This window comes from Lonchura striata, chromosome 29 (genome assembly GCF_046129695.1).
Source record: "Lonchura striata isolate bLonStr1 chromosome 29, bLonStr1.mat, whole genome shotgun sequence".
NCBI lineage: Eukaryota > Metazoa > Chordata > Aves > Passeriformes > Estrildidae > Lonchura > Lonchura striata.
Window position 1 is genome coordinate 3,590,905 of NC_134631.1, and position 22,346 is coordinate 3,613,250.

The window sequence follows — 22,346 nt, forward strand, 5'->3', positions numbered from 1 at the left end:
CCAGCAGCCTCCTCAGCAGCTGCAAGGGCGGGGTGCCCGTGAGCCTGGTTTCCTGGCTCCCTGGCAGACCAGGGGTTAAACGTTGGGTGTCTCCTGGATTTTCCCCGGAAAGGGCCCATCTCTGCACCGAGCTACCTTTTTTCATTTGTAAATTAGGTCTTTCTTTGCCAACTGTGGTGTCTCCAGCCCCGGCTGCAGCCACTGGTCATTTAAAACTTGAAGATTCTTTTTCTACAAGCAAAACTGACATGATGTATATTTTACAAAAGCACAAATTATTCCATAACATATATTACAATGGGGCCGCAGAGACCCACCTGCAGGTCCATGGGGATGCAGAGATCCCCTGCAGCCCCTGCAGGAGCTGGGCTGGAGCTCGGCGATGCCTGAGAGGAGCTGTGAGCCCGCGGGCAGAGGGGCCCCGCTGGAGCAGCCTGTCCTGGCAGGACTGAGCCCGTGGCACAGTGACCCACGCTGCAGCACTCGGAGGGGGCTGTGCCCAGGGGATGGACTCCGCTCCGAGAAGTTCCTGGAGAAGTCTCGGCCGGGAGAGAGCGCAGGGTGCAGCAGGGAACGACTCCTGTCCCTGAGCAGAGGGAGAAGCCCCGGGGGATGAGCTGAGCATGGCCCCATTCCCTGTCTCCTGCCCTGCCGGGGGAGGAGGTGCAGCTGGGAGCAGGGAGGCGTGGGGAAAGCTGCATTTAAGGCTCTGCGCTGACTTCTCCTTCTCCTGCTCTGAGTCTTTGGAGTTTTCTGACAGAAATCTCTCCCCTGCCCCACCCACCCACAGGGCTTGGGGCAGGTTTCCCTTTAGGGGGGAAATCAAAGCGAAGCACTGATGCGCTAACGAGGGGCAGGAGAAGTGAGGCTCCTGGGCTTCCCGCAGAGGCGGAGGCACGGGAGGCGCAGGGCCGGGAAAGCCGTGGCGGGAGGCGCGGAGAAGTTTGTTTGTGTGGGCAGCTCAATCCCGGCTCGGGCCCGGGCCCGTGCCGGGGCTGTTCCTCATCTCCGGCTTTCCCCTCACGCAGCCCGGGGGCGCCGAGAGCGCGGGGCGAGGCGGGGCCGTGCGCAGAGCCCGCCCCGAGCTCGCTGCCATTGGCCGCCGGTGCCGTCAGTCGCGGTCGCGGCGCGCTGATTGGTGGGAGCGGGGCGCGGCGCGGCCCCGGCGGCGGGCTGAGGGCGGCCGTGGCCGCGCAGCGCCGCCATTGGCCGAGCGGCTGTGCGGGCCCGGCAGCGGCGGCAGCGGCCGGAGCGCGGTGAGGCGGCGGCGGCGGAGCTCGGAGGCGGCCCCGGCGCAGGTGGGAGCCGCGCTGGGCTCTGCGGGGGCTCGGGGCCGGCTGCGGGCGGAGGGGGCGGCAGGGGGTGAGATAAGTGGAAGATCATTTGTTCACTGTGGTATGCTCGCTTACCTTGGTTTGCATAAGAATGTACTGGTGTGTCTTTGAAATGCTTATTTGCTTACAAGGTGATAAGGACGTTGAGATTAGAGTCCTGGGTGTGTGTATCTGGTCTGCTTGCTGTATCTCAAAAGAAGAGACTTAGAAGCTATCACAATGACCAGACTCAGACTACATCTGGAGAGTCACGCCTGCAAGGAGAAGGGGGGGGATAAAAGGAAGGTTGGGACAGAACATTTTTGCGCGCCGTTGGTGGAGCAGGAGACTCCCCGGCCGCCCAGCGCTGTGCTTTGCCTGCCTTACTCGCTTGCTATTTTAAATAAAATTGCTTTATTAAATTAAGACACTTCAAATTGTCGTATCACAATTTATAACAATTTGGTGCCGTGACTCAGATGGAGAAGTAGATCAGTCGCTACGGGACGATCGGGAGGCGCCCCGCCCTTATGGCGGCCCGGCTGCCCCAGGCTTTCTGATCACTCTCCACTGACGAACCTAAATTGAGTAACGGGCAAAGGAGAACTGGTTACCCCTGTAAACTTTGTGCACAAAGAACCAGCGAAGACGCAAGACGCGTGAGTATAGGCCGGTTTCCCGCTCAGTTTGGGGTGGTTTTCCCGGAGTGCTGTGTGTGAGAGGTCTCGTGGAGACCAAGTGAGTGCGGACTCTGTATTAGTGCGTTTTCCATTCCCCGCGAGGGGCTGGGCCACGAACCAGGGGAGCATGTGTGTGAGAAATTGAGTGCACTCCGGAAGATGGGACAGAGGAAAAGCAAGCCCTCTGGTCCCATGGGAGAGGGGACCCATGCTAAGCTTCCCCAGATTCCCAGGGATAGCCCCTTGGGTTTGATGATAATTAATTGGGATGCTTTCCCATCTAGAAAAGGGAAAGACAAAGTTAAAATGATACATTATTGTATGGAAGTGGGGGGGGGGGGAAACAAATTAGGGGAGACCATTTGTATGGGCCAGTATTCGGGTCCTTTGAGGATTGGATTTGTCAGGCTCTAAATATATATGTTAACTCAAAGGAAGCCTTTGATTCAGAAGAGAGCGAATATGCTTCCCTGTGGACAGTTGGGGAGACAAGGACAAAACTATTTGCCTTATCAGCCAGGGAAAAGAACAAGAAAAACAAGGAGGAAGATAATATGCCCCCCTACATTCCTCCTCCATATATTCCTCCACTCCCACCCCCTGCTAGTCAAAATATATATCCCCAGCTGCCTGCGGACCCGGTTGGCCCCGGGGTCCCCACGGCTCCTTCAGACTCTGATGATGAGGCAGAGAGTGGAGGAACAAGGGAAAACAATCGTAGGGTAACTAGAAGTCAGACTTGGAAAAAGGAACAGGAATTGGGGATGTTTCCCCTAAGAGAACAAAGCATTGGTATGATCCCAAATCCCCAAGCGGGACAGGAGAAGAAACAGTGAGGCAAGAAAGTATTAAATTACTAAACTTCCTAAGCCTAAAAGGACTAAAAGTATCCAAATCTAAATTACAGTTTGTAGAGGAGGAGGTGAAGTATTTGGGGCATTATTTAAGTGGAGGGGTAAAAGATTGATCCTGAAAGAGTGAAAGGAATCCTCTCGATTCCAGCCCCCAGAAATAAAAGGCAAGTTCGTCAGCTACTGGGGTTAATTGCATATTGCAGACAATGGATTGAAAATTACAGTCAGAAGGTCAGATTCCTCTATGATAAATTAAGCCAAGATAGCCTAATGAAATGGAGCCCCACGGATGATCAGCGACTCCAGGAGCTCCAGAATGATTTGGTAAACGCGCCAGTCCTCAGCCTACCTGATTTTAAAAGACCCTTCTATTTGTTTGTTAATACGGAGGGGGGAACAGCATACGGGGTTTTAACCCAAGAATGGGCGGATAAAAAGAAGCCTGTAGCATATTTATCTAAATTACTGGATCCGGTGAGCAGAGGATGGCCTACATGCTTGCAGGCTATAGTAGCCACTGCCCTTTTGGTAGAAGAGGCTCATAAAATAACTTTTAATGGAAAATTGAAAGTATTATCCCCACATAATATCAGAGGAATCTTACAACAGAAAGCTGATAAATGGATTACAGATTCTAGGCTTCTGAAGTATGAAGGTATTTTAATTGATTCCCCCAATTTGTCACTTGAAGTGGTTACCTCGCAAAATCCTGCCCAATTTTTGTATGGGAAACCCTGTGATGAAAAGTTAGCACATGACTGTTTTCAAACTATTGAAAGTCAAACAAAAATTAGACCCGATCTGGAAGAGGAAGAATTGGACGAAGGGGAGCGATTGTTTGTAGATGGTTCTTCTCGGGTTGTAGAAGGGAAAAGAAAGTCAGGATATGCTATAATTGCGGAAAAAGATTTAAAGGTAATTGAATCCAGACCACTAAGTAACTCCTGGTCTGCACAAGCTTGTGAATTATATACAGTACTCAGGGCTTTAAGGTTATTAAAAGGAAAAATTGGAACAATATACACAGACTCTAAATATGCATATGGGGTAGTGCACACATTTGGAAAAATTTGGGAAGAGAGGGGACTTATAAACTCACAGGGAAAAGATCTAATTCATCAAGAGCTAATTGTCCAAGTTTTAAATGCCTTAAGGGGCCCGGCTCAAATTGCTATGGTCCACTTAAGGGGACACCAGAGAGGATTGGACTTTAGAAACAGGGGAAATAATTTAGCTGACCAAGAAGCCAAGAAAGCAGCCCTACGAACTCGGGGGGACATGGGGCAGAGCGACACTGTATCTGTGGACTCCCCCAAAGAAAAATGGCAAATATATAGTTTTACCACTCAAGAAAAGGAAAAATTACAAAAGATGGGAATTGAGGAGGGGTCTGAAGGGCAATGGAAGCTCCCAGATGGGAGAACTGTTTTACCTAAAAGCAAGGCCTCAGAAATTTTGCAAAGATTGCATGACCAGACTCATTGGGGAACTCAAGCATTAGTAGATCAATTTGCCACTAAATATATGAGTATTGGAATCTATGATTTGGCTAAAAGAGTAGTGGGAGATTGTCTGATCTGTCAAAAAGTAAACAGAAAACATCTTAGGGAAAGGCCCATGGGAGGAAGGGAATTAGCTCACAGGCCTTTTGCCAAAATAAAAATAGACTTCACTGAATTGCCTAAAGTGGGTAGATATAAATATTTGTTAGTAATAGTAGATCATCTCACCCATTTTGTAGAAGCTTACCCCACTACTCGGACTACTGCTCAGACAGTGGTCAGAATATTATTAGAAGAAATAATCCCTAGATATGGGATAGTAGAAACAATAGATTCTGATAGGGGGACCCCACTTTGTGTCCAAAATAACTGAGGATATCTCACATGCTCTGGGAATTAAGTGGGAATACCATACCCCATGGCATCCCCAAAGTTCGGGAAGAGTGGAAAGAATGAATGGGGAACTAAAAAAGCAATTAACCAAATTAATAATAGAAACAAAATTGACATGGGTCAAGTGTCTCCCTTTAGCCCTATTGTACATAAGAACAAGACCCAGAGCAGATGTTGGGATTTCCTCTTTTGAAATGCTATACGGGATGCCATATGATTTGGAGGAACCCCGAGACCACCCCCGGTTGAAGGACTATAAAATAACCTCATATATTATTGCCTTAATGAAACGCCGCAATGAACTTTGGGAAAAAGGAATCATTACGCAAAGACCCCCTTTAGATTTAAAAATACATAAAATATACCCAGGAGACTATGTGTTAATAAAATCCTGGAAAGAATCTACACTAACCCCACAATGGGAAGGTCCTTATCTTGTGTTACTCACTACAGAAACTGCAATTCGGACTGCAGAAAGAGGATGGACACATGCCAGTCGAGTAAAAGGACCAGTTAACAACACTGTGTGGCAAGTAACCAGTCCTCCCGGGAACCTGAAATTGAAGTTACAGAGAAACTAATGGACTCTTCTCAGATTGAATACACATCAGACTTATATTACTTAGATAGTAGACTAATTAGTAATTCAAGTGTTAGAGTAAAGTGTAAAAATCAAGATTGTAATTGCTATCCTTTTGTATGCTATATCTGTAAGGTGTGTGGGGAACGGTGGTGGTCACATTGCAACAGAGGGTATCCTCCACGAGGAACTTGCAATTCCTGTTGGAATGTACAAAGAGAGATTACAGCTTGGGTACTGACCTGTAAAGTGACTAGAGGGGAAATCCGATTGGAATCTAAAGAGTGGTGGGAAATTTTCTCAAAAGGCATTCACCCAGACTATTACTGCTACCATACAAACGAGCCGAGCCCACTTGTGGCAGAGGTCATAGAAGGCCTTTGTAGGAAAGACCTAAAAGGGGTCAGTTGTACCGCACCAGAGGTAAAAGATCAGAATTGGCGTTCTTACTGCATGCGGCACGGCACTAGAGGGCATAAATCCCCTCCTGAAGAATATTCTTGCTGCCGAGAAGATGGTACACCCTGTGGCTCGAAGCACCCGAGTCGACGGGCGAGGCAGAGAAGTAAACAGCTGTGGAGGAAGGAGCCCTCAGGATGGAATACGCAAGCAATATTTGCGGAACTACCCCGGGACTGGGAGTAACAAAGGCAGAAATAGTTTTTGGGCTCAAGGGTATTTTGGTGATAACCAGTTAATAGAGGGAAAGAAGTCACAAGGATATAATTGTTGCAGTGTGAGAAACCAGACCCCACATGCCATTTGCTTACTGCTTGTGATTTTCCTTTGTATATCTTGTAATACTGCGGAAGTAACAACTCATGAACCTTTCAAGTGGACTTTAGGAAGATGGGAGGATTCACGAGTTATAAGGAGCAATACTACAGCTGGAGCTCCCACTTTCCAGTTACCTGTGGCATCCTTAGGTACTCGTTGGGGTTCCCATTGGGTTTCATCGTTTTATATGTGTCCTGCTTCGAATCCTGGTAAAGGGTATTGCAATAGTCCTGGACAATATTACTGTGCATATTGGGGTTGTGAAACAATAGCTGGTACATGGGACCCCCCCACTCCTGATCCATACATTAAGGTGGTCTGGAAGCCAGATGGTTGTATTCCTCCCGGCTACTGGGCAGGTCATAAACCCCCAGAAAATATTTGCAGGAATATACAAATTACTGCATTAAGGCCAGAGGATAGTATATGGTTAATTGGAAAAACTTGGGGCGTTCGTTTATATTCGGCTGATTTTGGCAATTTTGGTAGCTTAATATTTATAAAGAAGGAAATTGTGCCCCCTGATCCTGAACCTGTAGGGCCAAACCCAGTGTTATTAGAAAAGGAGGTTGTTTTAGCCAACCAAACAAAAGAAAGGGATCAGACCCAGAATAAAATTCAGAATGAAAACACTTCAGGAGACAAACAGGAAAAAACCCAGGAAGGTAATATACTCTGGAAGGTTATGAAAGCGAGTTATGGTGTCCTAAACAGAACCAACCCAAAACTGACAGAAGACTGTTGGCTGTGCTATAATTTAAGACCCCCATTTTATGAAGCCATAGGAGTCACTGCAAAGCCCAGAAGAGTGAATGGAACTAATCCGAATCAGTGTTTGTGGAAAAAGGGTAAAGAGACAACACCGGGGCTTACCTTGGCTCAGGTAACAGGGAAAGGGAGATGCATAGGAAAAATCCCAACACAAAGAGAATACCTTTGTGGAGTAATAGAAACAGGTGGAAAGAAACCGGCTGACTGGCTATTGCCAGCAGCTAACACTAAGTGGGTATGTAACACTCTGGGTGTCACACCGTGCATCTCACTGAAACTGTTTAATCCAAACCAAGACTACTGCATCCAGGTAACGATTATGCCCAGAATTACCTACCATACAAGTGACTACATATATGAACAACAAACTGTGCCAGAACACCATCTAATGAAAAGGGAACCCCTCACTGCCTTAACTATTGCAACTCTCCTTACCATTGGGGGAATAGGAGCTGGAACTGGGGTGGCATCCCTAGTAAATCAACAAAAGAAATTTAAAGCATTAAGAATTTCAGTAGATGAAGATCTGAGTAAAATTGAGCAAGCCATCGATGGATTGGTAAAATCATTAAGGTCCCTATCTGAGGTGGTGTTGCAGAACAGAAGGGGTTTAGACTTGCTATTATTACAACAAGGGGGATTGTGTGTAGCCCTGAAGGAGGAATGCTGTGCATACGCTGATCATACTGGAGTTGTTACAGACACCATGGCAGAATTAAGGAGAAGATTAGAGCAGAGAAAGAGGGAAAGAGAGGCACAGCAAAGTTGGTATGAATCATGGTTCAATCAATCTCCTTGGTTAACTACCTTGTTATCCACCCTTGCAGGACCTCTGATACTGATAATATTGGGACTGACCTTTGGGCCATGCATCTTCAATAAGGCAATAGAAATAATAAAGGGACGCTTAGAGGCAGCACATTTAATGCTCATTAGGGCAAAACATGAACCCATACACGATGTAGATGAGACCCTAATACTAAGTCACCAAGAGTTACAAAGATTCAGTGAACAAAATAAAGATGAACAAGAAAAAGGGGGGAATTGAGATAAGTGGAAGATCATTTGTTCACTGAAGCAAGACTGTGGTATGCTTACTTACCTTGGTTTGCATAAGAATGTACTGGTGTGTCTTTGAAATGCTTATTTGCTTACAAGGTGATAAGGAGGTTGAGATTAAAGTCCTGGGTGTGTGTGTATCTGGTCTGCTTGCTGTATCTCAAAAGAAGAGACTTAGAAGCTATCACAACGACCAGACTCAGACTACATCTGGATAGTCACGTCTGCAAGGAGGAGGGGGGGGATAAAAGGAAGGTTGGGAGAGAACATTTTTGCGCGCCGTTGGTGGAGCAGGAGACTCCCCGGCCGCCCAGCACTGTGCTTTGCCTGCCTTACTCGCTTGCTGTTTTAAATAAAATTGCTTTATTGAATTAAGACACTTCAAATTGTCGTGTCACAATTTATAACACTAATCAATGTAACCGTCTTGGTTTGACAAGACAGGAGTCTGTGAAGGAGGGCAAAGCCTCCTGTGCAATGGAGAAGGTAAACCCCCCTCCCTCCGAATTACCAGGATTTTTAAATTAAAAGGCTCTCAGGCAAAGATATGGGAATGGGAGTAACAATTCTTTACTAGGAGAAACTAAATAACAATTTAAAAAGGCAAATGCAATCGGTACAAACAAAACTAGTGAAAAAAGTCCACAACCTGAGGATTCGGGGTGTTGGTAGCAGTCCGGTTGAAATGACAGCTGCTCCTCTTGCAGTGGCTGATGAATTGCAGCTGAAGTGGCGATCTTTAGAAGGGTATAGTTTTCTCTGAAGATCTGGTGGCAGTTGGGCTGGTCTTCCTCTGGGAATCCAGCGAAGGGGCCACTTCTCTGGGAATCCCACCGAAGGTGCCGCTTCTCTGAATCCCGCAAAGAGAGAGCTGCTCTGTCCCCCCAAAAGCTACTCCTTTATACCATAAAAGAGTGCTTGGCTTCCCCCTCTGGGTGGAGCATCTCACAATGGGATGGTGTTACGTTACCAGCCCTGCAGTGAGCCAGTCAATGGCCCATTAACAAACGATTACCTCTTCGGAGCAAACCATTGTCTTTGGGAGAGATAACAAACCTGCCCAACCTCCAACAGATGGCAAATAGAATACAAGCTTATATTACAAACCAGGCCAATAACATAATACAAATCCTATTCAATTTAATACCTGCAAAAAGCCAACCATAAAATATGCATTTTTCACAGAGGACATCTGGAGGCTGCTGCAGGGACAGCGATGTCACCGCTGTGACGTCCTCGGGGACGGTGACATCATCAGGAACATCGCTGCTGTCACTTCTCCCCTCTCCACAAACCACACTGGATTTGAGACGAATTTGGGGAATTTTCTGGGAATTTTCATTGCAATTGTCCCAAATGCCGATGGGAATTCCTGGGGTGATGTTATTGGGGACACTTGGGGACATTCTGAGGATGCTCTGGGGACACTGATGGGGGTGGCGGTGGGTCAGGGGATGAATGAGCCCCTCGGTGCCTTGCAGCAGAGCCGGGTTATAAATGACAATAGAATAATCAGCTTTTGAAATTCTGTATTGCCTTCTGCACGTTGTTATTGAGCACGAGGATTTTGCTGTGGTACTTGATATTGATTACTGATAATTCCTTGCAGCTGCTCGCTGGTACAATAAAATCGCTCCCTTTATGTGTGCAGTGTATAATAAATTTACTGCTAGAGTAATAAACAGATATTATGTCATAGGCCTTAGAATATTAAAAATAGATAATCATTAAATAGATCAATAATAAATATTGAAATAGAGACTATGCAATGTTAAAATACTTTTGTGTGACTGACTCAGGTGTAAAACAATTCAGTTGTTTCCCACATCTGCGGACCAGCCTCACCAGGTGATACCAGTGACACAAAGCTCAGAAGAATTTATGAATTTATCGGGGGCCTGAAACAACAGGGTGGAACCATGAGAAGAAATCAAAAATATTGACTTAATCTACAGAATGTCCTGCAGACAAGACAGATGTGAGACCCAAACACGAGTTCCTGGGACACCCAAACCTCCCGGGAGTGTTTGAATAATGTCAAAACTCAGGAATGTGTTCGTGGCCTTGCAGTGGAACTGGATCCAGAGAACGAAGGGTTAAGTTGAGGGCCAGTTCTTTGGCCAAGCCCCAAAACCCTTTTTTATCCCTGATTAAACTTTATTTAGTAATCCCTTAGTGAACTTTGTTTTTCACACCCGGCTGGGATTTGGGGGGGCCGGGGGGGTCCCTGGACAGCCCCCGCTGCTGAGCACTGACCCCCCCTCACTGAGCACCGGGACCCCCCAAAAAACGCACCCACACCTCTTCAGTGCCCCCGACCCCCCGAACACCGGGCCCGGACCCCCCTTTGTGCCCCCCACCCATCACGGGGGTTCCGCCCCCTCCCCTTTGACCCCCGAGAGCCACGGGACCCCCGGGAACAGTGCCGGGACCGGGGGGGCCCAGGGATGTGAGAATTGGATTCGTAAAGGATTCCCAAATCCTGGCAGAAAGCTCACACTGCCTTGGACTTGTCCATGCAAACTCTGAGATTTTATTGTGCCAGCGAGCAGCTGCAAGGAATTATCAATAATCAATATCAGTATGAGCACCTGAGCAAAATGCTGGGAGTCAACAGGAACCTGTAAAAGGCAATAGAGAAATGCCAAACCCAATAGAAAAAGCAGAAAAATGCAAAAGGCAGCAGGGGAATGCAAAAGCCTTCTGAGTGCTCTCAGAATGTCCCCAGGTGCAGCTGGTAACATCATCCCAGAAACTCCCATCAGCATGTGGGACAATGCCCATGAAAATTCCCAGAAAATTCTCCAAATTGGTCTCAAATCCCGCGCAAGGAGGGGACTGGTGACGCCAGCGCTGTCCACCAGGATGTCACTGTCCCTGATGGCATCAGAGCGGTGCCATCGCTGCAGCAGCCTGGGGAGATCCTCCATGGCTTTTTGGCACCGCTGGGCCAGGGCGTGCCTGCTGGGGCCACCGGGGCCGCCGGAGCCACCACAGGGACTCAAGAGGAGGTCGTGGATGTCCCCAAGTGTCCCCAGCAGGTGATCCTTGCCCAGGCAGGCACTGACATCCCACGGCTGCTCAAACTCGGCCACTTCGGCCACCAAGGCCTCAGGGACATCGGGGGACTCCTTATTTGTCCCCTCCAGGATGGCCTCGATGTCCCCAAGCCGGCGCTGCAGCTCCTCGGGGAACCACCTGCCTCCTTCACACTCTTCCACCAAGCGCTCCAGCGGCCCCAGGGCCACCTGTGCCCAGTGTCCCCTTCTGGTGGCCACCATGGCTCGGCAGCTGGCCACCACGGCCTCTCCCACGGCCTCGTTGGTGGCCGCAGCCACCTGGGCCTTGTGGGTGGCCCTGCCGAGGCCCTCTTTTCCCTGCCCAGGGACACCTTCAGCTGCTGGGCTGTGGCCACCAGGCTGCTCCCAGCTGTCCTCCTGCGGGTGGCCACGTTCTGCAGGTCCCCGGCCCGGATGGCAGCGATGGCCGCGTCCCAGCGGGCGTCGTGGAGCTCGGTGGCATCCCAGGCCAGCAGGGCCCGGCTGTCCTTGAGCCTGACCACCAACTCCTGCCAGGCCCAGCCTGCAGCTCTCACATCGGCCCAGGTGGCCCCTGGGGTTGCCCCAAGCACGGCCAGGGCCCGGCCCAGGGAGGGGACACCACGGTGGCCCAGGGAGGTGACATCGCCCTGCTCCAGGGTCTCACCAAGACTCCAGGTGAAGTTCCTCAGGTTCCCGTGCAGGGACTCTGGGGACATGACCTGCTGCTCGTCCCTCTGTAACCTGGTCACGGTGGCTGCCACACACACGGTGGCCACCACATTCACCAGTGACTCCAGCTGATACGGGGACACCTGGGGAGGGGACAGGGGAGGTGTCAGGGACCTGGTGGCACTTGTGGCCTCCTGCAGTGGCCCCTGTGTCCTCCCAGTGACCCCTTTGTCCCCTCCCTGGAGGGATCTGATGTCCCCTCTGTCCCTTTGTCACCCCCTCATCCCCTCTGTCACACCCCTGCCACCCCCCACTGTCCCCTCTTCTTGCCCAGGGAGACTTAAACTGTGTCTGTGTCTCCCACAGTTTCTGCTCAGTCAGGCCTCAGATATTGGGCCCCTTTATCAGCTCCATTGCTTTACTCTCTGTTTTATTCCCCATATGGGGACACCAGGGCTCTGCCCAACGAGGGTCACTGGGGATCATCCAGCCCGGATCCTCCCATGGGGGATGGAGCTGCAGCAGCGCACCAAGCTCTTCCCTCACTCTCTTCCCTCACTCCAAGCTCTTCCCTCACTCGGGGCACTCACAGGGCTTCCCTTAGTGGTGCCTCCGTTGGTGTTTGGTCAAGGTTGATCTCTGTGTGAAGCTCTTCCCACACTTCCCACACTCGTAGGGCCTCTCCCCGGTGTGGATGCGCCGGTGCACGGTGAGGTGGAAGTTGTGCTTGAAGCCCTTCCCACAGTCGGGGCAGCGGTAGGGCCTCTCCTCTGTGTGAATCCACTCATGCTTGAGGACATCGGAGCTGGTTTGAAACCTCTTCCCACACTGGGGACACTCGTAGGGCCTCTCCCCAGTGTGGATGCGCTGGTGTATTCCCAAGGCAGAGCTCCACCCAAAGCTCTTCCCACATTCCAAGCACTCATAGGGCCGTTCCCCAGTGTGGATCACCTGGTGTTCGAACAGGCTAGACCTCTGTATGAAGCTCTTCCCACACTTCCCACACTCATAGGGCCTCTCCCCGGTGTGGATGCGCCGGTGCACCGTGAGGCTGGAGTTGTGCTTGAAGCCCTTCCCGCAGTCGGGGCAGCGGTAGGGCCTCTCCTCTGTATGAATCCGCTCATGTCTGAGGAGATGGGAGCTTCTCTGAAATCTCTTCCCACACTCCCCACACTCGTAGGGCCTCTCCCCAGTGTGGATCCTCTGGTGCCGGATGAGGCTGGAGCTCCAGCTGAAACCCTTCCCACATTCCAAGCACTTGTGGGGCTTCTCCCTGCCATGAGGCTTCTCCACCAGCTCCGAGCTCCGCCTGGATCTCCGCCCACCTTCCTGGCTCAGGGGGGCTCTTTCCTCCCTGCAGCTCCCTGGGCTGGGTTTGCAGCTCCTCCTCCTGCAGCATCTCCGGGGCTTTTCCTCCTCCTCCATCCAGCCACACCCAGGGAATGACAAATCCTGGTTTGGGGAAAAAACAAGAGAAGAGCACCTTGGACTGGAGGTTCCTCCTTGCCCAAGTTCATCTCAGGAAGTCATTGGGAATCTTGTGTCTGTAAGAACCTCCAAAGCACCAAGATTCAGCCCAAAAATCCCGTAAACTTCCAAAACACAGAACAAAAACACCCCAAACATCAACCAAACATCAAAAGCCAGCAAAAACCTCCTCCAAAAGATAAAGATTCAGCTGCCACATAAAACCAAAGCACCAACATTTAGCCCAAGAAAGCTCAGAAACACCAAGATTCACCCCGTGAAAATTGTGGATCCCCCTCCACAGTCACCTGCTGCATGTGGGGGGAGCAGCGCTCCTGGGCTGAGGGAGAGGCTGCCCTATAAGGACTGGTGGAACCTTCTGCTGCTTCCTCTTTCTGCTCCTTCTCCTCCTCCTCTTGTGTCTCTGCTCTTCCTCACACTCCTCTTCCTCCTGCAATGCTTCCTTCTCCTACACAATCCCATCTTCTCCTGCCACCTGCATTGTTTGACTATTTTGTTCCTCAAGCCTGCTTCTCCTTCCCTTCTCCTCCTGCCCCCAGCCCCAGCACCCACTGCCGGCTCCCTCTTCCCCCCACACCCACAGCATCCCAGCGCAGGGGCAGGGATGGAGCTGGGGCAGGTCGGGCTGGGGCAGCGCTGGGCTCTCGGCCGCTCCCGCCCGCACTCGGTCCCCACTGCAGCCGCTCCCGCCAGGACAGCGCGGGGGGGCCCGGCCTTTGCGCTGCCCCACTCCCACCTCCCCAAATTCCCCTCGCGGGGCCATGGGGCCGAGGGGGGGGCGCAGGTGGGTCCAGGGGGGGAACGCGGGGAGCTGCGAGTCTGCCTGGCAACTGGTGAGTCATCAGCGCCGCGGGCTCTGATTGGCTGAGCTCTGCCCGAGCCCTGGGGCTGCAGCACAGAGGGGACACCCTGCTCCAGGGGGGATGTCCCACAAACGGGGGACCCCATGGAAGGAACAACAGGAAAGTGTCTTTACAAACAGATGCTCTGAAGCTGCTCGGAGATACGGCCAGGAACCTGTACATAAGGAAGTGACAGGAGAAGCCATCTGTTTCAGAAAATGTTATCAGTTGATGACACAGACTGCTATTCAGCCAAGGTCCTGCTCAATTCATGAACCTCCAGAAGAACAAGACTTAACAGAGCCATGAATATCGTTTCAAATAAAAAAGTGGGGCGAATATGAAGGGGGTATATAGAAGGTCGATTGGGAAGTCTGTACCTCTCAAGTGCTTCAGCCAATGAGGAAAGCAGAGGGAGATGTGGCCAGGAGAATTAGGATGAAGAGGAGGCTGTGTCCTCCAACAGTTGGAGAGATCCCATGGGGAATGTCCCATGGCCTCTCCCATTTTTAGGAAAGAAATTACTTTTACAGTACTCCTGTCTGCTCTGTGGACAGAATCCTCTGGTGATGTCAATTTTCCTGCAAAACCTGGGGTTCATTCCGAATTCCTTCCACCCTCCGGGGCGGCGGGCAGGGAGTGCAGCTGAAGGTGCCTCACCCACTTTGGGTGATCGGCTCCCTTGGCTGGCAGCGGCACCGGGGATTGATTGGGGCCCGGGAATGACCAGGAGACAGACGAGTGACACATCAGGGGGTCTGTGAAGAGTCAGCAGGGAGAGAGCACTGAAAATCTCATCAGTGAGTGCCCTGGGATCCTCGGGGAGTGAACATGGCAGGGCACCCATGGAGGGGAGAAAAGGGAAAGCCAGGGAGGGGTCCTGGCCAAAGGGATGATGATCCCAAAATGTCTCTGAAGGGTCCCTTGGGAGAATGCTGAGGTAGTTTGCATATTCTCCCAGAGGTAATTAAGGACATGGACACCCAGGGGGGCAAGAAGGGAAGTGGAGAAGGGATTTGGACAGTAGTCTATGGATGGCGTTGGTGTGCTGGGAAGGGATCGGGTGAAGGGGAGTGGGCAGCAATATGGTTCAGACAAGAAGCAGCAGGAAGAATCTATAAGGTAAGAAAAAGGAGGATGAAAAAGAGGAGGAAGAGAAATATATTTGGGATGTTATCCAGCAGGGTCTTTTCCAGAATTTGCCAGCTGATCCAGATGCTTTCCATCCCTGGTTTCCAGGAGAGGAAAAGCAGGAGGTCAGGATGCCAGGGGTTTCTCTGCGGTGGCAGCGGCAGCACCGGGCGCAGAGGTGCGGCACCGGGAGCACGGGCTGGGGCCTGTGGGGAGCTGCGGGGCCGGGCCGGGGCTGTGGGGCAGCCGGGGCTCAGCGCCGGGCGCTGCCTGACCCCACCAGCCCCGGGCAGGGCCGGCAGTGGCCCCCGGCCCCCAGGAGGCTGCGGGACGCCCCGGCCGCTGCCCGGCCCCGGGGAGCTGCCGGCCCTGCCCGCCGGGGGGGCCGCCTTTGCACACTGCGGCAGGACAGGCACCGGCTCTGCCACACGGGCTGGGCAGGGACCCTGAGCACAGGGGGGAAAACAAAGGAACAGCTGGGAAATGCAGAGTGCACATGGAAGGATCAGGATTTGCTGTTCAGGATTTGCTTTGGGTCCCTGCAGAAAGGAAAGGTTTTGCAGAAAGCTCAGCAGCTCTCAGAGGATGAGCACCCACAGGCAGTGACCGGGGCTGCAGGAGTGGCACAAGAAGGCCCTGCAGCACTTGGGCACAAAGGCACAGCAGCTGAAGGCAAGAAGGGATGAGCAAAAGGCCAAGCTGAAGGCAAAGGCCATGGCAGAGTTCCCACAGCCCCTGAGGGATCAACCCCAGGGCCCAAGGGGGCCCCAGCACCCAGGGCATGACGGGGTCGGCCACAAGCACCTGGCAGAGGCATTGCCCTCCTGGCCAGGGCAGAGCCCACCCAAACAGCCCCTGGGAAGGAGTCAGGGCTCCAGCTGCAGCCCACAAGGACACTGCAAGCACAGACAGCAGCACCCTCAGCAGGAGCAAGTCCACCCCTGCATGGACATGGATTGTCAGGGCTCTCTGAGCTCCCATCCCACCGGGGACCCACCACACTGGAGCCCTGCAGAACATTCAGGCTGGGTCTGCATCCAGAGGAGGCCTCTCCTGATGGACACAGGGGCCTCTCCATCCACTCGGAATCTTACACCTAAGGAGGGAAAATTGTAAAGGAATGTTTAATTATTAAGGGAATAAATGGGAAAGCCGAGCTGGTATCATTTGTTCAATTATTATTACAAGCTGTGGAGGATAGATTTGAAATAAACTAATTCATTTTTCTTCCTACTGTGATTGTAATTAACTAGGAAGGAATTTGATGGTGGCATTGGAATATTGTAAAAGGTGATACAGAGGCTATTGCTGCTGTACCTTTGTGTCAAATGTCTGGCAAGGCCTGTGCTGAAGGGAACCCAGAGGTGTGGGCAGCCCCATGGAAAGAGGGAAAATTTGATGTGGAGCCTCTCCAAATTACTTGGAAGCAACCAGGACAAGTGGTGTCTAAAAGCAACACCCTGTTCCAGGGGAGGGAAGGAAGGGCTCACAGCCTGGTATGGAGTCCCTGCTAAAGGCAGGGCCCTTGGAGCCAGGGATGTCTCCCTACAGCACTCCTATCCTGCCAGTCAGGGAATCCGATGGCTCCAATGAGGAGGACAAGAACAAGTGCTAGACAAAGCCCCTGTGAAATGGCTGAATTTCCTGGCAAAAAACATCTTTTGAGTATCTGGAAAAATAAAAAAGAAAAAGGCAAATTGAGAAGAAAATGGTTAAATATTTTGGAAATATTTGGACTGAAGATTCCTGGTGGATTTACCTAGAGAGGGTCTGGGCAATCTAAGAAGTAACATATCCCAGCACCAAAAAGGACCTGAAACAATTTTGAGGATTAATACAGAATTACACAGCCTGGATTGAGGATTCTCTGTTCCAGCCAGAACATTGTAGGACTTTTTGACCCCAGACAGCCTCCATGCTGTGGTATGGACAGGAGAAAGAGAGCAAAACTTCAGAAAATGAAAACCTAAAAATATTGATTCTGCAGCTGTGGCTCTTCCAGACTCAGAAAAGAAATTGGAATTGTAGGTGAATGTTCAACAGGGCCATGCCAAAGGAATTCTTGGGCCAAAATGTTTCGCCCAGTGGCCAAAGTGGCCTCATTGCCTGCAGAATTGTGCAGCCACAACTTCAACAGGAGCACAGGAGGATTCAGAACTGAGGACAGGGGAAGGGTTTAACCCAGCCTCCTGTTTGAACAGTCCACAGAGGGGCTGGGAAGAAACCCAGCACTGCATTCAAGTGACACAGCTCCAGACCCAGCCTGGGGGAGGTTCAGGAGACATTGCCTGGCCTCAGGCAGAAAATGTCTTTGTGGATGGCTCTTCAAGGGCAGCAGAAGGGAAAAGAGTTCCAAGACACGCTGTTATTGAGGAAAGGGAATCAGACAAAGTGCAGGTTACCCCCCATGGTCAGCTCAACTGGCACAGCTGTGTGTGCTTGTAAGAGCCTGGCACTGAAATGCCCTGAGCAGGAAGGCTTCAATATTTTCTGGTGACCCCATCTCACCTAACAGGGGGGCAAAAGCAATTCTGATTGCTCAGCAACCACTGGATCACTTACTAAGGCATTTCTAAAAGACATAATTCCAATAAAAGGGATTGTGGAAGCAACAGACTCAGGAAGCAGTACTCATTTTACAGGAAAGATCCTCCAGGGGGTTATGGCAGCTTTAGGAATACAATGGGACCTCCGTAACCTCTTGGCAACCCCAGAGCTCAGGCTGGGTACAAAGAATGAAAGGGGAAAGAAAGAAACACCTTTGGAAGCTGGGGATAGAGACCAAGATGCCATGGGTATGGTTTTTGCCATTGGCTTGGGCAAGAAGAAGAGCCAGACACAGGGCACATATTCAATTATTTCCCCTTGCAATTGATATCAGGAATTCCTTACCCTGGGAATTCTCCACCTAGTGCAGGGTGGAGATAAGGGATGCACATTTAAAGCAGTCTGTGGCCAGAATCCTGTCTCTGGTGCAATCTCTCCCCCAGGAAGCTGGGCTGGCACAGAGCCTGCCTTGGCACTTTGCTGCTGCCAACATCCAAGCAGGACATGGGCTCTGCCTAAGGAGTGCAAAGCAGCACCACTGGTGGCCAAGTGGCGTGGCCCATGCCAAGGGGCCCCGAGGCCAGAAACAGCCGCCAGCACAGCTGAACACGGGGGGACCCCTCAGCCTGGGCTCCAGGTCTCTGCAGCCCCGGAGATTTGCACTTCCCGCCTGCAGCAGGAGGATGGGAGGCCCCCCTGAGCCTGCACTGAAGGCAGCGCAGCAGCAGCCAGGGCTCCACAGCGGGGCAAGGCCCTGGGCCTGCCCACACATCCTCTGCTGAAATCCTCGGCCTGGCCACCCTCCTTGGGCAGCTCCAGCCACCGGGGCCAGCCCTTGCTGCCACTGCTGCAGCTTCAGTGCTCTCTGGGCCTGCACTGCCACAGCTGCTGGGGAGACACCGGGACAATTCCACTCTGGCTCTCACTCACACTCACACACTGCCCTGCCTGCCAGTGCATCCATGGAAGATAGACCAGCTCATAGACTTGAGCATTGTTAACCTTTGATTTCTCTACTCAGGCTTGCTTTGCCTTGGCCTTGGGGAAAGAAATGTTAAAGGTTTTGTTAAGGGATGTTACACCACTCACTGGAGATGAGTTTAACATCTCAACACACTGGGAATGGCCCAAAAGACACCCACAAAGATAACGACCAGCAGCAAAACATCAACCCCAGCAGCAAACAGCAACCAACACCTACCCCAGACACTGCCCCCGGCAGGGCTGCAGACACCTGGTCTGCAAAAGGCTGAGAAGGAAATCCAGCACTTCCCACCTCATTAACAGCACAAGCAAAGAAATCTGGGTCCAAGAGGAAACCAAATACTAAAAACTGCACAACTTGAAACTACGGAACATTAAACCAGTGCATTTAGATTGCTTCAGCCTGCACAAGTTTGGGAAAAATCGAGTAAAAACCACATGTAATGGAACGATTTTCTCGGCACACCCAGGTTATGTGAGGATGGAATGATTTCTCTTACACATCCTGGCCAGAATCAAGGAATGCCTTGATTCTAACACTAAAAAGAATAGTGAAGTTTTTCTTTTTCCTAAAGTTTCAGTGCAAAGTTTATAGCATTAGAGTATTTTTTTAATACTCATACTTCTACATAGCTGGTTATGTTTGGGTAAAGGAGGTAAGAATCAGTTTTTCTTCCGAGGGGAAGTAGAAAAAGCTGAATTACCTCGGGATTTTTTGTCTATGTTTGTGCGTAGCTGTAAAAGATACCAAAATTTTGATCTGGGTTTTTCGAAGTTCACCTTTAGGCTGCATCACTAGAAGAGATTTAAAGGTGACCCCTAAACTCTTAAGCAGGCAGCCAAGAGAGGAGCTTCAGAAATGCAAATTAACACTGCTGGGGCAAAGTGGGGACAATGTACCTGGCTCTTCTTGCCTGGGGCAGGAATTGGCTGATTCCCTCTGCCCCTCACCCCAAGCTCTGCCTGCTTGCACAGATGGAATCTGCACAGCTGAAGGCAGAGCCCATGCTGAGGATCTCTGACTCTGCAACAGAAATGGCTGAAGCTGCAAAGGGAAACAGCAAATGGAGAATGTTGGGAAAACTGCACTAAAATAAGGGGGGGATCATCCCTCTGCCCACTCCAACATCTGCTGTCACTGTCTGTGCTGTACAGCGTGTATCAGAGCACTGGGATTTTGCTATAACAAGTTCAGGGAAATCAGTTGGAATTCATGTATATGATGATGGAATAAGAAAAACGGGGTCAGTTGATGCAGCCCCAGCTTGAGGCAGAGCCCAAAAACTGGGAAAAGTTTAACAGCCACCAGAACAAATTCTACAACACCATGGACCAGCCACTGGGAACCCCAACAAATTTGTTAAAAATGCATATTATATGGCTCTACGCAGATAGTTACTATATGTCTTATGTCATATTGATTAGTTGTGCTGTATTAATATATTAATAGTATAATAAATGTAGCTTTGCAGATAAAATGAAGCTTTAGTAGTTAAAAGAGAAACTATGTATGTGGAGGAGGGGTTTAAGGAATGAGATACTCATCTGCTGTCACTGTCTATTCTGTACAGGGTGTATCAGAGCACTGGGGGTTTTGCTAGAAGAAGTTCTGGGAAATCAGTTGGAATTCAAGTATTTCTGATGTAATTAGAAAAAAGCAGTCAATTGATGCAGCCCCGGCTGGAGGGAGCACCCAAAAATGGGCTAAAGAATTGAAGGGCCACCAGAACAAATCCTACAACACCATGGGCCAGGCCCTGGGACCCAAACCAATTCATATCAGGAGGCAGAGAACCCATTTATCATTTCTAAGGCATCATTAGATTACAAGCTGTCCTTGGAATAAGAACCAACCAGACAGCTCCAGCTCCTGACCTTCCTGCCGACCAAAACACTGAATTGAAAACCACAACATTTCACCACGGAATGGGATCAGATTATCTCTTAGGAGAAAAAACAGGAGTTTGTGGAAAACTCAGTGACTCAAACTGATGTTGGCAAAGAGATGACAAGAGAAAACTGCTAAAAAGCTAACAAAGCAAATAGGAGAGCAGTTTATGAATTGGTCCAAATATGGAAAGGATGGAAATGAAAGACGGTTCCCCGGCTCCCCAGCAGACCAGGGGTTAAACGAATGCTGCTTCTCCTCTTCTGTGCTGCAGCAACTCTCATCTTTTTACCATGCTCCCCACCTTGGCAGTGCAGTTCATCCAGCAGCTGAGCCAGGGCATGCAGGTGGCAGCCAGGCCTCCTGATCCACAAACGGCTACAAAAGGACAGGGAATGAGGGCAGTGAGAATAATCCCAAAACCAAAGAGGACCCGGGATGGACAAAACAGAGTCAAGGAGTGAATCTGCCTGGAGATAGGGCCGGGCACATGTAGATAAGGGGAGAAACCATCAGTCCCAATAAATGTTACAAATTGACCCAGACGGCTGTTCAAAGTCCAGCTCCATTCCTAAACTTCGAGGAGTAGAACAAAGACTTAACAGAGCCATGAATATCGGCTGTTCTACAAAAGGAGGGTGCACATTAACGAGGACAGGCTCCAGGCGCATCGGGAAGTCGGAACCTTCCAAGGAACTCAGCCGGTGGGCAAAGGCAGAGGGAGATGCGGCCGGGAAAATGAGGATAAAAAGGAGGCTGCGGGCTACAAGCACGGCAGAGAGCGCACGGCAAATGCCCCACGGCCTCTGCCCCTGCTCGGCAATAAAGTCACTTTGACAGGACTCCTCGCTCTCCGCCGGGCACACGAACCTCCGGCGACGGGAATTTCCCCGCCCGCTCCCGGCCGCGGGGCAGCCCCTCTGTCCTACCCACAGCAGCCGGGCCGAGCCAGCGCTGCTCCGGCAGCGGCTCCTGCCCGGCCCCGGCGGGAAGGAGACCGCGGGCAGCCGCTCCCGCAGCGCCCTCGGCCCGGGGCCGGCACGGGCCGGACACGGCACCGGCGAGCCGCCGGAGCCCCCTGCCGCCCCCTCCGCCCGCAGCCAGCCCCGAGCCCCCGCAGAGCCCAGCGCGGCTCCCACCTGCGCCGGGGCCGCCTCCGAGCTCCGCCGCCGCCGCCTCACCGCGCTCCGGCCGCTGCCGCCGCTGCCGGGCCCGCACAGCCGCTCGGCCAATGGCGGCGCTGCGCGGCCACGGCCGCCCTCAGCCCGCCGCCGGGACCGCGCCGCGCCCCGCTCCCACCAATCAGCGCGCCGCAACCGCGACTGACGGCACCGGCGGCCAATGGCAGCGAGCTCGGGGCGGGCTCTGCGCACGGCCCCGCCTCGCCCCGCGCTCTCGGCGCCCCCGGGCTGCGTGAGGGGAAAGCCGGAGATGAGGAACAGCCCCGGCACGGGCCCGGGCCCGAGCCGGGATTGAGCTGCCCACACAAACAAACTTCTCCGCGCCTCCCGCCACGGCTTTCCCGGCCCTGCGCCTCCCGTGCCTCCGCCTCTGCGGGAAGCCCAGGAGCCTCACTTCTCCTGCCCCTCGTTAGCGCATCAGTGCTTCGCTTTGATTTCCCCCGAAAAGGGAAACCTGCCCGAAGCCCTGTGGGTGGGTGGGGCAGGGGAGAGATTTCTGGCGGAAAACTCCAAAGACTCGGAGCAGGAGAAGGAGAAGTCAGTGCAGAGCCTTAAATGCCGCTTTCCCCACGCCTCCCTGCTCCCAGCTGCACCTCCTCCCCCGGCAGGGCAGGAGACAGGGAATGGGGCCATGCTCAGCTCATCC

General features: G+C 51.8%; 1 protein-coding gene across 1 annotated transcript in view; it reads right to left on the reverse strand.

Moving 5' to 3' along the window:
• The window catches only part of LOC144247621 (uncharacterized), a 334,658-nt gene that overhangs the window by 39,839 nt on the left and 272,473 nt on the right, over window positions 1-22,346 (reverse strand). Inside the window, exons 6-7 of the mRNA XM_077788930.1 lie at window positions 12,487-12,912; window positions 12,250-12,402 (exon numbers count right to left, since the gene is read on the reverse strand). Of these exons, the coding sequence (XP_077645056.1) occupies window positions 12,250-12,402; window positions 12,487-12,912 (579 nt within the window). The remainder of the gene's footprint in view (window positions 1-12,249; window positions 12,403-12,486; window positions 12,913-22,346) is intronic.